Raw genomic sequence first — 16,027 nt, 5'->3', positions numbered from 1 at the left:
ATAAGCATCTTTTGGTGTTGCTGACTTGCATGTGAGCATGACACCATTGCAAGCACCAGCTCATCCTCAGGACATTCCAGGATCATTTCAGAAGCCAGGATGACTTCTGTAATTCTTCTGTAATTCTGGGAATATCCCAGGCAAACAGAGATGGTTGGAGGGTATGCCGTACTGTGGGACCCAGTTTACCAAACATAGAGCAAGGGTTTCTAACATGATGCCCTCCAGAGGTCGTTGGGACTCCTGGCTCTTAAAAGCTCCTCCTACATCTGTTTGTTTGTTTCAAGTACAGTGGTACCTCTAGATGCGAATAGGATCCGTTCCGGAGCCATGTTCGCATCCTGAGTAAAATGTAAGATGCAACTGTGCGTCTGCGGGTCGCGTTTTGCCGCATCTGCATATGCGCAAGCGGCGAAACCCAGAAGTAACACGCTCCGTTACTTCCGGGTCGCCACGGAGCGTAACTTGAAAATGCTCAACCTGAAGCACATCTAACCTGAAGTATGACTGTATTTATATACCCTTTTCCCAAGTGCAGGACCCAAAGTGATTCGCCACATACATCAAAACAGATTCAGCTAAAAATGCACATTTAAATAGTAATTAACATTTAAATAAGTGACCCTATTTAAACAACAGCCAGCATTGAAAACCATTGAAAAGCACAGCACGCATATTAAGAAAAACCCTAACCAAAACGTACAACCCTCCCTTCAGAAGACCCTGCCACAACAGTCAGTTACTGGCCAAAGACCTGTCTGAACAAAGAAAGTGTTTGCTTTCTACTGAAAGGAAAGCAGAGAGGAGACTTGACTAGACCCCTGTAGACGGGAGTTTCACTATCTGGGAGCAGCCACCAAGAAGTCCTTGTCTCATGCCTCCCCGGAAGATTTCAAAACCTGGGCAGGCTCATATAAGGAGGTAGGTGCATACAGGGTCATAACCAATACTGTGAATTGCACTGAAGTCAGCACTTTGCATCGGGGGAAAAAATCACAAATTGGCCACCCTTGCATCCATTTTCTGATTCAAGCCACATCTGCAGCTTGTGGTCCTTCAAAAATCTAAGCGGAGTGTATTCAAAAATCTAAGTGGAGTGCATGAACTCTGCCATATATCCATGGCAAGGTTCCCCTCTCCTTCCAAGTTTCCAGGAGAGAAAAGCCCAGTTACATGGACTCTTGTGCTGAAAATGTCCGCCCCTTCACCCTCCCCTTTCCAATTCATTCCAAATCTCCCTGGAAAAGTTGATAGAAACCCCAAAGTCATCTTCAAATAGAGAGCGTGATTAACTCCCCAGTTCCCAAGGATCTATCAAAGGCAGCACCATATCCTGCATCCAGGCTGCTTTGCTCACTTCTGGAGTGGACAGAGTTAACTTGTTTTGTTTTAAAATCCAAGTTTGAGCTCTGACCATCCGCTGGCCAGGCCTCAGCTAATCAGGGTAGTAATTCGGGCCAGCTGCGGCCAAACTGGAGCTCTGTATGCATTTGTCCAATCCAAAATAAAAGCATTTGGGATGAGGATGAAAGCTTTAACACTTTGGAAACAAACACACCATTGCTTCAGCAGCTCACAATACAATTTCACTGCGTGGGATCCTAGAGTTGGAAGGGACCTCCCTTCCCTAAGGGTCTTATCTTCCAACCGCCTGCAATGCAGGGATCTCAGCGAATCCTGAGTACTTCTCGGGCTTCAGAATCCAAACTGTGGTCTGAGTGACCAATTGCACTGGCAAGCCATGGTTTGGAGTCCCTCAACATCTGGAGGGCACCAGGTTGGGGAAGGTGGCACTGTCAGTTTGCTCCTTTCCTGAGGTAGGGTGGAAGGCACTATGGGGCTTTTGGCATGTCCACCTGAAACACCCCTGAAGTCTCAAGCATCTTCTGGAAGGAATCCACCCAACTCTACTCCAGTTTCGGACTGGGACAAATCAGCTGCTGAAATGCTCGTAACCCCATTAAAATCAGCAGGCTACGACTTCTGCCACCCTGACCGTGGGCCATGCTGGCTAGGGACTGATGGAAATTAAGAGTCCAACAACAACTGAAGACACATTGCTGGCTTCCCTGCTAAATGAGAGCCAGCAGGGTGGAGTGATTAGAGTATCAGACAGGGAGAGACCAGGGTTCGAATCCTGACCCCCTCAGCCACTGGGTGACCTTGGGCCAGTCGCTGCCTCTTGGCCTAACCCACCTCACAGGGTTGTGGTGGAGATTAAAAGAACAGGCCACCTGCTTCAGCAGCTGCTTGAGTTGCAAAACAATGAAGCTTGGAACGGTGCAATGGAGAACTTATGAAACAGCAATGTAATACTAGCTCCACCTAAGGTATGGTGGAGAACAGCAACAACCGACAAAAGGTGGACATAATACAGTACAAGAACAGGAAGAAACACCATGGACAGAATAATAGCCACACACAAAGAACAACAAAGAGAGAGTTTGAATGCTTTACCTGTAAGACTGTAAATTATTTGATGTGTTAATGTGAATGGAAGTCGTTAAAACTGCAGCTGCGGTATAAGGGTTTGTTATTCTGACTGGTGTGTAATTGGGATTTATAAGTTTTTGGAATGCAGAGTTAAAGTAAATTACCAAGCCATCAATTCTAACATAGTCTGGCATATGAACAATTGGCATTGTTGGTTGTATTATAATGTGGTATTGTGACAATAGTTTGGCATATGAACAATTGGCATTGTTGGTTGTATTATAATTTGGTATTGTGACAATGAGGCTTTTATTGGATCATTGTAACTGAAAACTAATAAAAAATTATTACGCATAAAGAGCAGGCTACCTTGAGATCCATCCATGGAGAAAAAAGGTGGAATAGACATGCAATAAATAATAACAACAGTGGATTATATACCACTGTGCGCTCTAGAATAGCCTATAATTCTAGGCTATTCTAGAGGGCAAGTGGCAGTACAAAGGCCCTACCTTCTGCCTTCCAGGGCTCCGGGCTCCTTGGCCATTGCTTTCTTCACACAGTGGCTTCAGGCCGCCCCCAATGAACTTGGAGGGCTCTGCGGGCTCCCCGTTCCCCAGGCCCTTCATGGCGGCCCGGTACGACATGCTGCGGAGGTTGCGCTTGAGCGTCCCTCCGTCCAGCTCCGCTTCCTCCAGGTCGTCGAATGAAATGCTGGGGGCCGACATGCGCTTGGGGTCCATTCGGGCAGCTTCCTTGCTCAAGATGGCCGCCGAGAAGCTCTGGTGCCGAGAGGGGACCTTGGGCTTGGGGCCCTCCGCCAGGCCCTTGGGGATGAGCTGCTGGGTGCCCACCTTAAGGGCAACTGGGCTTTGGGTGCTAAGGACGATCCGGCGGGGCCCAGTGGGTGATGGGGAGCGCTCGGCCAAGAACGCAGAGCTGTCCAGCGGGCCCAGGGAGCTGCGCTTGCTGTGTGGGGACACATTGTTGGCGCTGAGGCGCAAATCCGAGCTGACCTGGTGCTCCAGCAGAACGGCCTTGTCTCCCAAGGAGCCGGTCGAATGGCGCTGAGACATGGCGCCGGCGTCTGCAGATTTGTGGGGCCTGGAGAAAGGAAGAAAGAGGATCAGGGATGCAGTTTTCCAGCACAGGAAGCAAACAAAATATGTGAGTCTCTAGGGATCTGAATCTGCCAAAGCCATGACATAATAAACATGTGGAGACCATTTGGGTGGTTTCATTCAGAATCCCTGAGGAAAATATATTTCTTACTCTTTTTGGAGTAGGTAGTAACACTTAAATGAAAAATTTGTTTTAAAATACAGTGGTACCTCGGATGTCGAACATTATCCGTTCCGGAAGGATGTTCGACTTCCAAAATGTTCCATTTCTGAGGCGTGGCTTCTGATTGGCTCTTGCAACCAGAAGAGCCAATCGGAAGCCACTTGTCTGCCGCATCAGATGTTTGGCTTCCAAAAAACGTTCGGAAACCGGATCTCTTACTTCTGGGTTTTCAACAATCGGGAGCCGAAATGTTCAGCAACGGAGATGATCAAAAACTGAGGTTTGACTGTACCAGGATATTGTCTTATGATATTCTCAGTTGGAGCTAAAGTTACTAAGCATTCCAAATAGTAACATTATTCCACAGGCGGCAATTTTTTGCCCTGCAGTTGAAAATGAATACAGTGGTACCTCGGGTTACATACACTTCAGGCTACATACGCTTCAGGTTACAGACTCCACCCAGAAATAGTGCTTCAGGTTAAGAGCTTTGCTTCAGGATGAGAACAGAAATCGTGCTCCGGTGGTGCGGCGGAAGCAGGAGGCCCCATTAGCTAAAGTGGTGCTTCAGGTTAAGAACAGTTTCAGGTTAAGAACGGACCTCCGGAACGAATTAAGTACTTAACCCGAGGTACCACTGTATTTTTGTTTGTTAGTTCTGTAATCTAACACCATGTGTGAGTTAATTTTTCAACAATAACTACGCTCCAGACTTAACTATGCCAGAAATCCTTATTTAATTTGTCTAAATGTTTCCTTTTCTTGTGACAACCATAAGAAGGCCATCTGTCACATACGATCTAGTTGAGATGTCTGCATTGCAGGAGACTGAAGTAGATGACCCTTGGGGTCACTTCCAAGTCTACAGTTGTATGTTTCTATAAATAAATATACTCAATTCTTTCCAAGCCATCTTCCATTTGGCCCACCCCACATCACCAAGAGAGGAACCTGCATAAATTCTTGCTTTCTTCTTAAATTAATTTCTAGGAACAACATCTCCCCCAAAGCTGCCGCTGAGTGACATTCCTTCAGTAAGTGGAAATATGTACCTTTATGGGGTGTTTTTCTTTTTTAAACAGCACCATCATTTGGCTGGTCAATAGGTCATAAAATCACCTGTGCATAGTGCCCCATAAATATTAGCAAAGCATAATATTAAACCTTTGCTGAGAATGATTTCATGGGCACCTTGTTGCTTATTCATTCCCATCGAAGTGGTCAATTTCATAACAAGACTGTTTTTTAAAAGTTAAACATAGAGGCCGCAGAACTCTTTCAGCTCGGGGAGAAAAAAGGCTGTCCAACCTGTTGGATTAGTTTTCAAACTGATTTCCAACTAGTATTCTCTTCCAGTTTTCTATAGTGGGTTGGGGCACAAAAAGGTATTCTTTAATTCAACTGTCCCTGTAAAAGGGCGGGGAGCTCCTCTTCCAGATACCTTGCATGCAACTCCTAGTTTAAAGATATTTGGGGATCCCAGGACAGCGTTGTTTTCATGCTGGCTAGGATGCAGTAAGTTTCCTCCTTCGTTCCTTCTTCTTTTGGAAGGATTCTAGAAATGTACAGGCATGCTACAACAACACTATTTATATCTCTCCAAGGGGACGCGGGTGGCGCTGTGGGTTAAACCACAGAACCTAGGACTTGCCAATCAGAAGGTCGGCGGTTCGAATCCCCGTGACGGGGTGAGCTCCCGTTGCTCGGTCCCTGCTCCTGCCAACCTAGCAGTTCGAAAGCACGTCAAAGGTACCACTCTGGCAGGAAGGTAAACAGCGTTTCTGTGCGCTGCTCGGGTTCGCCAGAAGTGGCTTAGTCATGCTGGCCACATGACCTGGAAGCTGTACGCCAGCTCCCTCGGCCAATAAAGCAAGATGAGCGCCGCAACCCCAGAGTCGGCCATGACTGGACCTAATGGTCAGGGGTCCCTTTACCTTTAAGGAGATCAAGATGCAGTGCATGGTTCTCCCTGCCCCCACTTTATCCTCACAACAACCCTGTGAGGTAGGTTTGGCTGAGAGATGTTGACTGGCACAAGATAACCAGGGAAATTCATGACTACTAGGCACAATGGCTGTGTCCTGCCTCCACTGCTGGAGGCAGAATGTCTCTGAATGGCAGCTGCTGGGCATCAAATGACAAGAGAGCAGCCGTGCTTCAGTTCTGCTTGTAGCCTTCCCTGGGCGGCATCTGGGCAGCCTATGTGGGGACAAGATGCTGGGCTTGATTGGCCACTGGCTTGATCAAGCAGCCAGGCTCTTCTTAACAGCTGTGTGGGCAATTTGAACCCTGGTCTCCCAGGTTTGAGGCTCTAATTGCTACACCCAAATACCACAGACCCCTGATTATTTAATATGAATGAGGGCATTCAAAGGAGGAAATAATGGATGCAAGAAATGTAGGAGCTGCTTTTGCGTCTAATTCACCAATCTCACTCATCACTGTTCCTGAAATGCGCCATTGAAAATTGTTCTCCGAGAATAGCCACAATTGGATTTTCACACATATCATAGCACGGATTTTAATCAGGCTGATCCACCTTTCCATGCCCGCAGGCAGTTGAGTTTGGGAAAGCGGACACCAGGTTAAGCAGAGGTTGAATTCTTAAGGGCTCTATAGATAAAACAAAGTATGCTACCATTAACTCCTAGAAGGAATAATGATGATGATGGTGATGATGATGATGGAGCTATGCACTGCAGCTATTTGGTGCAGTGCCTGGAAATTTCTTTATTTACAACCCGCACCTGTTGAGACATGTTATCTTGGGTGCAAGGTAGATTGCATTATTTACTCCACCAGCATTCCTTCCAACCCTGAAGGAGCAGGAACACCCTTTGATTTCTCGGTTGGCAGGTTGGGGCACGGCCGGAGCAGGCAGCGACAGAGAACACACAAGTTAAGAAAACAAAAAGCAGCAAGACTCAAATTCGGGAAACCCTGGACTAGATGATCCTCAGGGTCTCTTCCAACTCCATGATTCTATGATGTCAAGGCCAAGATCAGGATATGGATAAGGTGGGCAAATGCAAAAAAAGAGGATCAGGGTGGGGTGGGCCCCTGCATCTAACAGTTATGTAGAAGAACAAATCAGCTCTAGGTAACAAGGTACACCTGCAGAAACTCTATCTTCTGCCCAACTATTAAAGACGCAGGAGGCCTCTGTCCTCTACATTTCCTATCTGACCCTAAAGGTAAAAAAGGGACCACTGAACGTTAGGTCCAGTCGCGGACGACTCTGGGGTTGCAGCGCTTTATTTGTAGAGGGAGCCGGCGTACAGCTTCCGGGTCATGTGGCCAGCATGACTAAGCTGCTTCTGGCGAACCAGAGCAGTGCATGGAAACACCATTTATCTTCCCGTCAGAGCAGTACCTATTTATCTACTTGCACTTTGACGTGCTTTTGAACTGCTAGGTTGGCAGGAGCAGGGACCAAGCAACGGGAGCTCACCCCATCGCAGGGATTTGAACTGCCGACCTTCTGATCGGCAAGCCCTAGGCTCTGTGATTTAACCCACAGCGCCACCCGTGTCCCATCTGACCCTAGTTGCACATAACTTCAACCATGGTGGTGGGGACACACAGAGCAATGCTGGCACAATTAGCTTCCTCAATGAGTGCCAGTTCCACGTGCTGGCAGAACACACAAGCGGGAATGTTCCTGGTTCAAATTTCTCATTTGCTATGAACCTGCTGGCAGTTCTGTTGGTATTATTATTTTCCCCCGAGGATCACACTGTTGACTCCTCCTCCTGCCGGGCTGTCATTAAAAAATTACTTACGCCATGTATACAAAGGGCTTTCAACATTCTAAGTGCTACACTGTGCTGATTGTAACAATTTGTCTTGTTGGATTTCCAAGTACTGGGCCGCAGTCAAAAGCACAGGAGCCAGGTTGGGAAAATAACATGCAGGCAAAACTGGCTAGCATCAACTCCTGAGACAGGATGTAATAAATAAAAACAGAATCAGAGAATCATAAAATTGTAGAGACGGAAGGGACCAAAAGGTCATGCAACGCAGGAATCACAGCTAGCCATACAGGACTAGCAGTCAGGTGTGATTCAATAACCACTTTCAGATGAAAATTAAAGCCTGGTTCTATGGGTAGTGCATCTGCATTGGATGCAGAAAGTCACAGGTTCAATTCCCACCATCTCTAGGCAGGACCGAAAATGTTCCCTTTCTGAAACCCTGGAGAGCTGCTGCCAGTTAGTGTAGACAATACTGAGCTAGCTGGATCAATGGTCTGAGTGACTCAGGATAAGGCCTGTCGTTCTCTCCCAGGACACTTTCAGATTCACCATTTCCGGGTGTGATTCCATCATGTGCCAGCAAATTAGGGCTGCACCATTCAAGTTAATTTGGCTCTCTCAACAAACCTGCTTCCCTGCAAAATTTGGACTTTTCTCGGTAAGAGAAGCAAGGTGGAAATGCACCAGAAAGTGTGAAATAGCACCGGGCTTGACTCAATGTCATATAACCTCCTTGCAAAAGAAACAGAACGAGTACTCAACGAATAGCCACTGCTATCTAAGCTTCCCACAGAAGGAAGGAATCAGGATGGATGCTCCTTAAATAGGTCACCTGGAAATAATCCGTTTTCAGGAAGGAGGTAAACTTTAGGGTTATAGCTCCTATCCAATGTTAGCCCTACTCACTGTAGATCCATTGCAATTAATTGACATAGCTAACTTCAGTCCATTGATTTCAGTGAGTCTGCTCCAAGTAGGACTAACCTTGAACACAACCAGATATGACTAGTTTCACTTTCAAGCCCTTCCGTGAACCCAGGAGAATGCCAGCAAGCCTAAATAGCTTGTAAGCTTTTCATTAGTCAACCCGTTCCCAGCCAAAGCACTTTAAATATTGAAAAGCTTGATCCTAACAGTGCCCCCCCCAGCAGTGCCCTCCCCCCAGCAGTGGCCATGGATTTCAATCAGATTCCTTTGTTTGAGACCTTGGTTTCCCCAAACTATTCTCTGAAGGCTGACCCTATCCAGGTTCACTCTTAAATCAGTCTGACTTAATTTACTCCCAAATATGCCAAGGTGACAGAGAGGCAGCATGGTGCTAGACATGGTGCTGTGGGTTAAACCACAGAGCCTAGGACTTGCCGATCAAAAGTTGGCAGTTCGAATCCCCATGACGGGGTGAGCTCCCGGTGCTCGGTCCCTGCTCCTGCCAACTTAGCAGTTCGAAAGCATGTCAAAGTGCAAGTAGATAAATAGGTACCGCTCCGGTGGGAAGGTAAACAGTGTTTCCGTGCGCTGCTCTGGTTCGCCAGAAGCCGCTTAGTCATGCTGGCCACATGACCCGGAAGCTGTACGCCAGCTCCCTCAGCCAATAAAGCGAGATGAGCTCCGCAACCCCAGAGTCGGCCACGACTGGACCTAATGTTCGCGGGCCCCTTTACCCTTAAGTGCCACCATACTCACTGGGCCTGCACAGGATTGCACCATGGGCACCTGCAATCCTTTGGGGGCGGGGGCAGGGAGAGAAACAACACCTAAAGCGAGGGGGGATAATTACACACACACACACAGAGAGAGAGAGAGAGAGAGAGAGAGAGTAGCGTCTACATATTTTGCTTCATTTCACAGATTCTACAAACTTACTCTTGGTTTCTATTTGGGATATCGGGGATGGCGGGGGGGGGGAGGAGGAAGGGGCAAGGGGCACAGTTGCGCCCCCCACCCACAGTGCGGTGGATACACATGGATTACACGCAGGAAGGCTACACTCATCATTTACTAAAAATAAAATAAATTATTACAATCCTCTATTACGCTTACTCGAGTACGCATTCAGCTGGGTCATCACACACCAGAAGCCCGCCCCCTCCACGCCACACGCGAGCCACAATCCAGTGGGGACTCAGACTCAGGAGTAAGTTCCACTTCGACGGTGCACCGCTTACGTCAGAGCAAAAGGTGCCTGTTGCAATTTTCCAGCCAATCTCCGTTTAACCCTTTGTACACCGTGCGCCACGCATGCGATCCTCGGGCCGCCTTCCGCAAAAGGAAGTCGTCTTATCAACAACAGGGGCCTGTATCCTGCGGGATCCCTGCTCAGAGTAGACCCGCTGAAATTAGAAGATCCAGGCCTGGAAAAGGATCTGACCCCTGCTAGCCTAGATTTCGCCCCTCCAGGATTTGCAAGGGGTCGGACTCGATGACCCTCTGGTGCGCGCCAACTCTACAATTCACTGATTTGTTCCCTTAGTGCAGAATGCAGCAAGCGAAGCAGCTTTGCTTTATTAACTGCTGGGACGCCCTTTTCTAACCGGGATACATACGACCCGCGGAGGTGACTGCCTGAACGCCCACGATTTGAAACCGAGCCACGCAACTCCAAATCAAGGCGCGCGGGGTGGAGTGGGGTGGGGTGGGGTGGGGGGAGAGATGCGAGGAGCCTCCCTCCCGGTAAGGAAGCAATTCGGAAAACTATGCCTTGTCCTCCTTTGACCAGCGAGCTAACTTTCCCACGCGCTCACACACACACCCAAAACAAACCCGTGCGCGCTTTTCTCCAAACGCGCTCACCTTCTTTACGTCTCCATCGGGGCTCAGTCTCCAGCGTCAACGGGGCGCCATCGTCCTCGGCCTGGGACAAGAAAGAAAAGAAAAGAAAGGCACAGGTGTCGCCTGCGAAGGGGGGCTCCACCCTCCGAGGAGGAGCCTGAGATCGAAGTGCACCTGGGCAAGCCCTCCCACTTGGCTCTCTTTCTCCAGCTGGGGCGCAAGAGCCGACCGGTCTCTCTTGCAGCCAGCCTGCCTTGCCATTTGGAGCTTGGGCGTCCCAAAGACGTCCTCTGAACTTCCTTTAACTCTTCCAGGCCGGGCAGATTCCCACGCGGGCGTCCAGTTACAAAAGATTCAACCCCCTGGCTGGTTAACCAGCAAAACGCAACGCCGGGAGTTGCAATTGGAAAAATAAAAAATTGTAATGGCGTGGGCTTTCGTGGGTCTAGACTCTCCTGATACTGTTGCAAAGGGTTTTAATGGGCTTAAAATGTTTTCAAATCAATGTTAATTCTTGTGTTTTTTACAGTGTCCTAACCTGCATAGCTTCGCCTCCGGACGTTTGCCTTATACCGAGTCTATCTAGCTCAGTAATGTCCTCACGGATTAGCAGCAGGTCTCCCAAGATTTCAGAGCCCCATGCCATCTTTCGCATATTATTTATTTATTTTTCATCCTTCACCAGCAGGCCCCATGGTGGGTTGCAACCATTTAAAATTCAGAATTAAAAAGAGTTAAATCAGGTTACCCATCCTAGGAATAGGGTGGGTCCTGAAAAACACACACCACAAGGGTCGAAACGCAAAGGTAAAGAGGTGTGTCTTCAGCGTTCACGAAAAGCTGCATAGTGAGTAAGCCAGATGGTTATTTGAGTTTATGGCAGAGGCGAGATTCAAACCCAGAACTTCATGATCCACAGCTACGCCTTTTAGCGAACAGACTACTCCAGAGGCTAGCAGAGGTGGGCAGGCCATCGGCCATTCATAAAACAGAGTCCATTTATAAAACACAGTGTTCATTCATAAAGCAGTAACATAAATCTCCATTGCTACATATTGGGTGTATATTTTAGCAGTTGAATGTACAAGTTTATGGCCATGCTATAGTGTAGTGCTTATGCGACTGTGAATAAAGGGTGGCTGGGCTCACTGTCTTGGGGTTTGGGGGGGGAAGAGGTGACAAAACTGATTTCCAATAAGTGCCCCCCCTTATTTCCATAACAAGTCCTTGAGTCTGTACTCTGAATGGTGACACCAGGGGCCTAGAAGGTGCAGGGCTTGTCAGTCCAGACCCTGCACAGTCTCATCAGGGCTTACATTAAGGCAATTGGGCCAAATTTGGCCCCGCTCCTAAGGGGGCCCCTGCACCAGGGCAATCTAGATGGATTTTATGTATGTCTATAAGATTTTGCAGACTTTGGCTGTGAACTGGGGCCCTATATAAAAAAATTCAAGTTGTGCCCCACTGCTTCAAATTGGGCCCCACTGGCTAGCCCTGAGTCTAATAGTTGCTGGGACTGAGTTGCCCTGCTCTTGCATGAAGTCTTGGGTTTACAATTTTGGGAGAGGGGAGACTGCGGCACCGGGGAGCAGGCAGGCTGGCGAGGCCCCCCTAGACTTAGAGCCCTGAGTTGCCCTGCCCTCGCATGAAGTCTTAGGTTTGCAATTTTGGGAGAGGGGAGACTGCCTGCTGGGGAGCAGGAGGGCTGGCGAGGCCCCTAGATTTAGAGGCCCTAGGCTTCAGCCTACTTAGCCTATACATAAATCCGGCACTGCTGCTCAGAGTAAACCCACTGCAATTAATGGACCTAAGTTAGTAGTGCCCTTTATTTATTTGAACAATGCATTACCCCTCTCTTTGAAGAACTTCCTTCCCAAAGCAGTGTAGTTAAAAGCAACTAAACTCTGCCTGACAAGAAGAGTGCAACTAAGCAATAAGGGGACCCCTGACCGTTAGGTCCAGTCGTGGATGACTCTGGGGTTGCTGCGCTCATCTTGCTTTACTGGCCGAGGGAGCCAGTGTTTGTCCACAGACAGTTTTTCTGGGTCGTGTGGCCAGGATTACTAAGCCACTTCTGGCGAAACCAGAGCAGCACATGGAAACGCCATTTACCTTCCCACTGGAGCGGTTCCTATTTATCTACTTGCACTTTGATGTACTTTTGAACTGCTAGCAGGGACTGAGCAACGGGAGCTCACCCCGTTGCGGGGATTCAAACCGCCGACCTTCTGATCAGCAAGCCCTAGGCTCTGTGGTTTAACCCACAGTGCTACCCACAGCCCAACTAAGCAATACACCAGCATAAAAGTGCACAGCAAGAATTAAATTAGATTTATTATTCTGATCATTAATTAGTTTGAAAACATTAAAAACCCAACAAGAGCGAAGTTTTACAAAACCAACCAGAATTTAAAAGTAGAAATAAAACAGAGTAACTTAGGGTATCTAAGGCTTTTGATACCAGTTTCGGGGAATTGCAGGTTGAGAGATATGCTGTTGGGCTCAGGTCCTGCTTGCCAGGGGCATCTAGTTGGTCACTGGGAGAACAGGATGTTGCACCCAATGGTCCCTTGGCCTGATTCAGCAGAGCTCTTCTTACACTCTTATGGAAAGGAAAATGCCATTGGGAGTTCAAATCGCAGAACTCTTAACATTGCATGGAATTTGGGCCCCCGTGCATTAGATAGCTTGGAAACGCTGCTGCAAAGCCCAGATGCTGCAGCTGCAGCTTGCCCTCTGCTGGGTGATGCTGCTCATTGCCTTGAATACACTTGCAACTTACATGCATTTAACTTGTGGGCATTCATCTTTACAAACTTGACAATTAAAATAAGTAAATTGAAAGGGTACAGAAAGGGGCGGAGAGGTGTCTGGGGGTGGGGGGTGGGGTGGGAGAGAACTATGCCAATCCCACTCGCCATTGCACCCAATGTGTTTTGACTATACAGTACTCAGTTTTGGTTTTCAATGTGCTCCCCAGAACAGAACTCCTGCATAAATTGCAGGCATACTGTACTCTACTGAGAGGCAGCAATTCGGGTGGTGGGAGAGCCTGCAAACATTTGCAGTCACAATTACCAGCATGCTGCAAATGCAATCACTGCCTAAATGGTGCTTTGGCACCCGGACACACAGCTAGTGCTTATGCATATAAGGGTACAGTGGTACCTCGGGTTACAGACGCTTCAGGTTACAGATGCTTCAGGTTACAGACTCCGCTAACCCAGAATTAGTACCTCGGGTTAAGAACTTTGCTTCAGGACGAGAACAGAAATCATGCGGCAGCAGCAGGAGGCCCCATTAGCTAAAGTGGTACCTCAGCTTAAGAACTGTTTCAGGTTAAGAACAGACCTCCAGAACGAATTAAGTTCTTAACCCGAGGTACGACTGTATATGCATCCTCATCTTCTCCTGTTTCGGTTTTTCAAGAGCTACAAAGTTCTGCAAAAGTGTTTGTTTGTTTTTCCAAGTAGGAGTTAAATGTGGAACTCACTGCAGCAATCTAAGTACGAGTGTCCCTGGGAAATGCAGTTTCCCCAGGGTGCAAGCCACTTGTTTCCCGGGACCCCTGCTAACAGTGCAGTGTAGTGCTCAGAGTCAGACATCAGCCACAAAATGTATTGAGTGACCTTGTGCCAGTCACTGTCTCTCAAGCTAACCTACCTCACAGGGTTGTTATGAGGATTAAGAGGGAGGGAGGGCGTTCTCTTAGAAGCCACCCCCAGTTCCTTGTAGGAAAAGTAGGATAAAACTCTGATAGGTAGGCAGCTAGCATGCAAAGGTGACCTATGCGCTCCCAAGCATGGTTTACCCTGTGTCAGAGAACCATGCCAGTGTGGTGTAGTGGTTAAGAGTGGTAGTCTCGTAATCTGGTGAACTGGGTTCGATTCCCTGCTCCTCCATATTGCTGGGTGACCTTGAGCTAGTCACACTTCTCTCAGCCCCACTCACCTCACAGAGTGTTTGTTGTGGGGGAGGAAGGGAAAGGAGAATTTTAGCCACTTTGAGACTTCTTCGGGTAGTGATAAAGCGGGATATCAAATCCAAACTCCTCCTCTTCCTCCTCCTCCTCCTCTTCTTCTTGCCTACTTCTAAAACAAAATTTAGAGAACAACATCCCTGCATATTGCCTTCACCAGGGGTGGGTAAGCTGGTGCCTACAAACTGCCACTGGACTCCCAACTAGTATGGCCAAGGATTATGTAAGTCCAGCAACTTCTGGGGTGTGGGGACTGGCGTATCATACCTGGCTCATACCACTGAGTTGCAGAATATGCAGGCAAATTTTCACCCACTGCCTCCAAATTCATTTCCTCTTACGCGTCATCAACAAGGGGAGGGCTTTTTTGTAGAGAGGGATAAGCCTTGGCTACAAGGGTCTGTCTGGTCACATGACTGATTTAGGGTATTTTTTTCCAGCCGGGATGCAGATGAACTACATGTGAGCATTCTCTTCCTCCCAACAACAATCCTTTTCTTTATGGGCCTTCTGAGTTGGGCAGATGCCTCAAACGCCGTCCATAACAGCTGCGTTCATTTTTGTTACCAGAACAAAAGCTCAAAACGGTGTCCCTCCTTGGCCAATGGCAAGGGATAATGGGTGGGAAAGTAAAAAAAAAGGTATATTCAAAGCTGCAACAAGTGAGTCTTAGTTTGGATCTCTCCAAAAGAACCAAACCTCGAACAAAGGAGGCACAAAGCTTTTATATAATTGTAGCAAACGCAAACATAGGATGTCGTGTGTCACAATAGAGAACAGCAAATGGGCAGAAGTGAACCGTTATCCTATCAAAAATAGCAAGGGGCAGGGAAAGCTGTACAGAAAAGAAATCTAGACAGAGGAGTCCAGCAATGGGGAGAGATTCCAAATCCTAGAACTGCTTCCCTTCAGGTACCCACTCACAGAGCATTTTGGTACCCGCTGCCATTGTAAGTATGATATAACCAGGGCTTCTTTCACAGTCATAGAGTATTAAACAATATATAGGTAAAGGTAAAGGGACCCCGACCATTAGCTCCAGTCATGGCCGACTCTGGGGTTGCGGCACTCATCTCGCTTTATTGGCCGAGGGAGCCAGCGTACAGCTTCTGGGTCATGTGGCCAGCATGACTAAGCCGCTTCTGGCGAACCAGAGCAGCGCACGGAAATGCCGTTTACCTTCCCGCCGGAGTGGTACCTATTTATCTACTTGCACTTTGATGTGCTTTCGAACTGCTAGGTTGGCAGGAGCAGGGACCCAGCAATAGGAGCTCACCCCGTTGCGGGGATTCGAACCGCCGACCTTCTGATTGGCAAGTCCTAGGCTCCGTGGTTTAAACCACAGCACCACCTGCGTCCCAAACAATATATAATGGTGGCAAAAAGAAAGGTTGCTTGACTGTTGTCCCAACTGTAAAGAGAATAGACCCCCCCCAAATGCAAAAACCAAGGACCCAGACTCATTGCCCAGTACAGTGGTACCTCTGGTTGCGAACGGGATCCTTTCCGGAGGCCCATTCGCAACATGAAAAGAGCGTAACCTGCAGGGGCACTCTGCACACATGCAGGTTGCGATTCACCACTTCTGCGCATGTGCGTGACATCATTTTGCGCTTCTGTGCATGCGTAAGTGGTGAAACCCGGAAGTAACCCTTTCCGGTACTTCCGGGTTGCCACAGGACGTAACCTTAAAGAACGTAACATGAAATGGACGCAACATGAGGTATGACTGTAAATAGTATTCATTATACATTCAACTTATTTTCATCGCTTTGTACGGATCCCAAGAAAATGCAGAGGAGCATCC

General features: G+C 48.0%; 1 protein-coding gene across 1 annotated transcript in view; it reads right to left on the bottom strand.

The window, feature by feature from the left end:
- The window catches only part of ARHGEF16 (Rho guanine nucleotide exchange factor 16), a 37,278-nt gene extending 26,745 nt beyond the window's left edge, over positions 1–10,533 (bottom strand). The window contains exons 1-2 of the mRNA XM_083628682.1: positions 10,263–10,533; positions 2,946–3,537 (exon numbers count right to left, since the gene is read on the bottom strand). Of these exons, the coding sequence (XP_083484808.1) occupies positions 2,946–3,509 (564 nt within the window). The 5' untranslated portion in view covers positions 3,510–3,537; positions 10,263–10,533. The remainder of the gene's footprint in view (positions 1–2,945; positions 3,538–10,262) is intronic.
- Between the last annotated feature and the right edge of the window lie 5,494 nt (positions 10,534–16,027).

This window comes from Podarcis filfolensis (genome assembly GCF_964270895.1).
Source record: "Podarcis filfolensis genome assembly, chromosome: 8".
Classification (NCBI taxonomy): domain Eukaryota; kingdom Metazoa; phylum Chordata; class Lepidosauria; order Squamata; family Lacertidae; genus Podarcis; species Podarcis filfolensis.
This window is presented reverse-complemented; position numbering and strand designations above follow the sequence as displayed.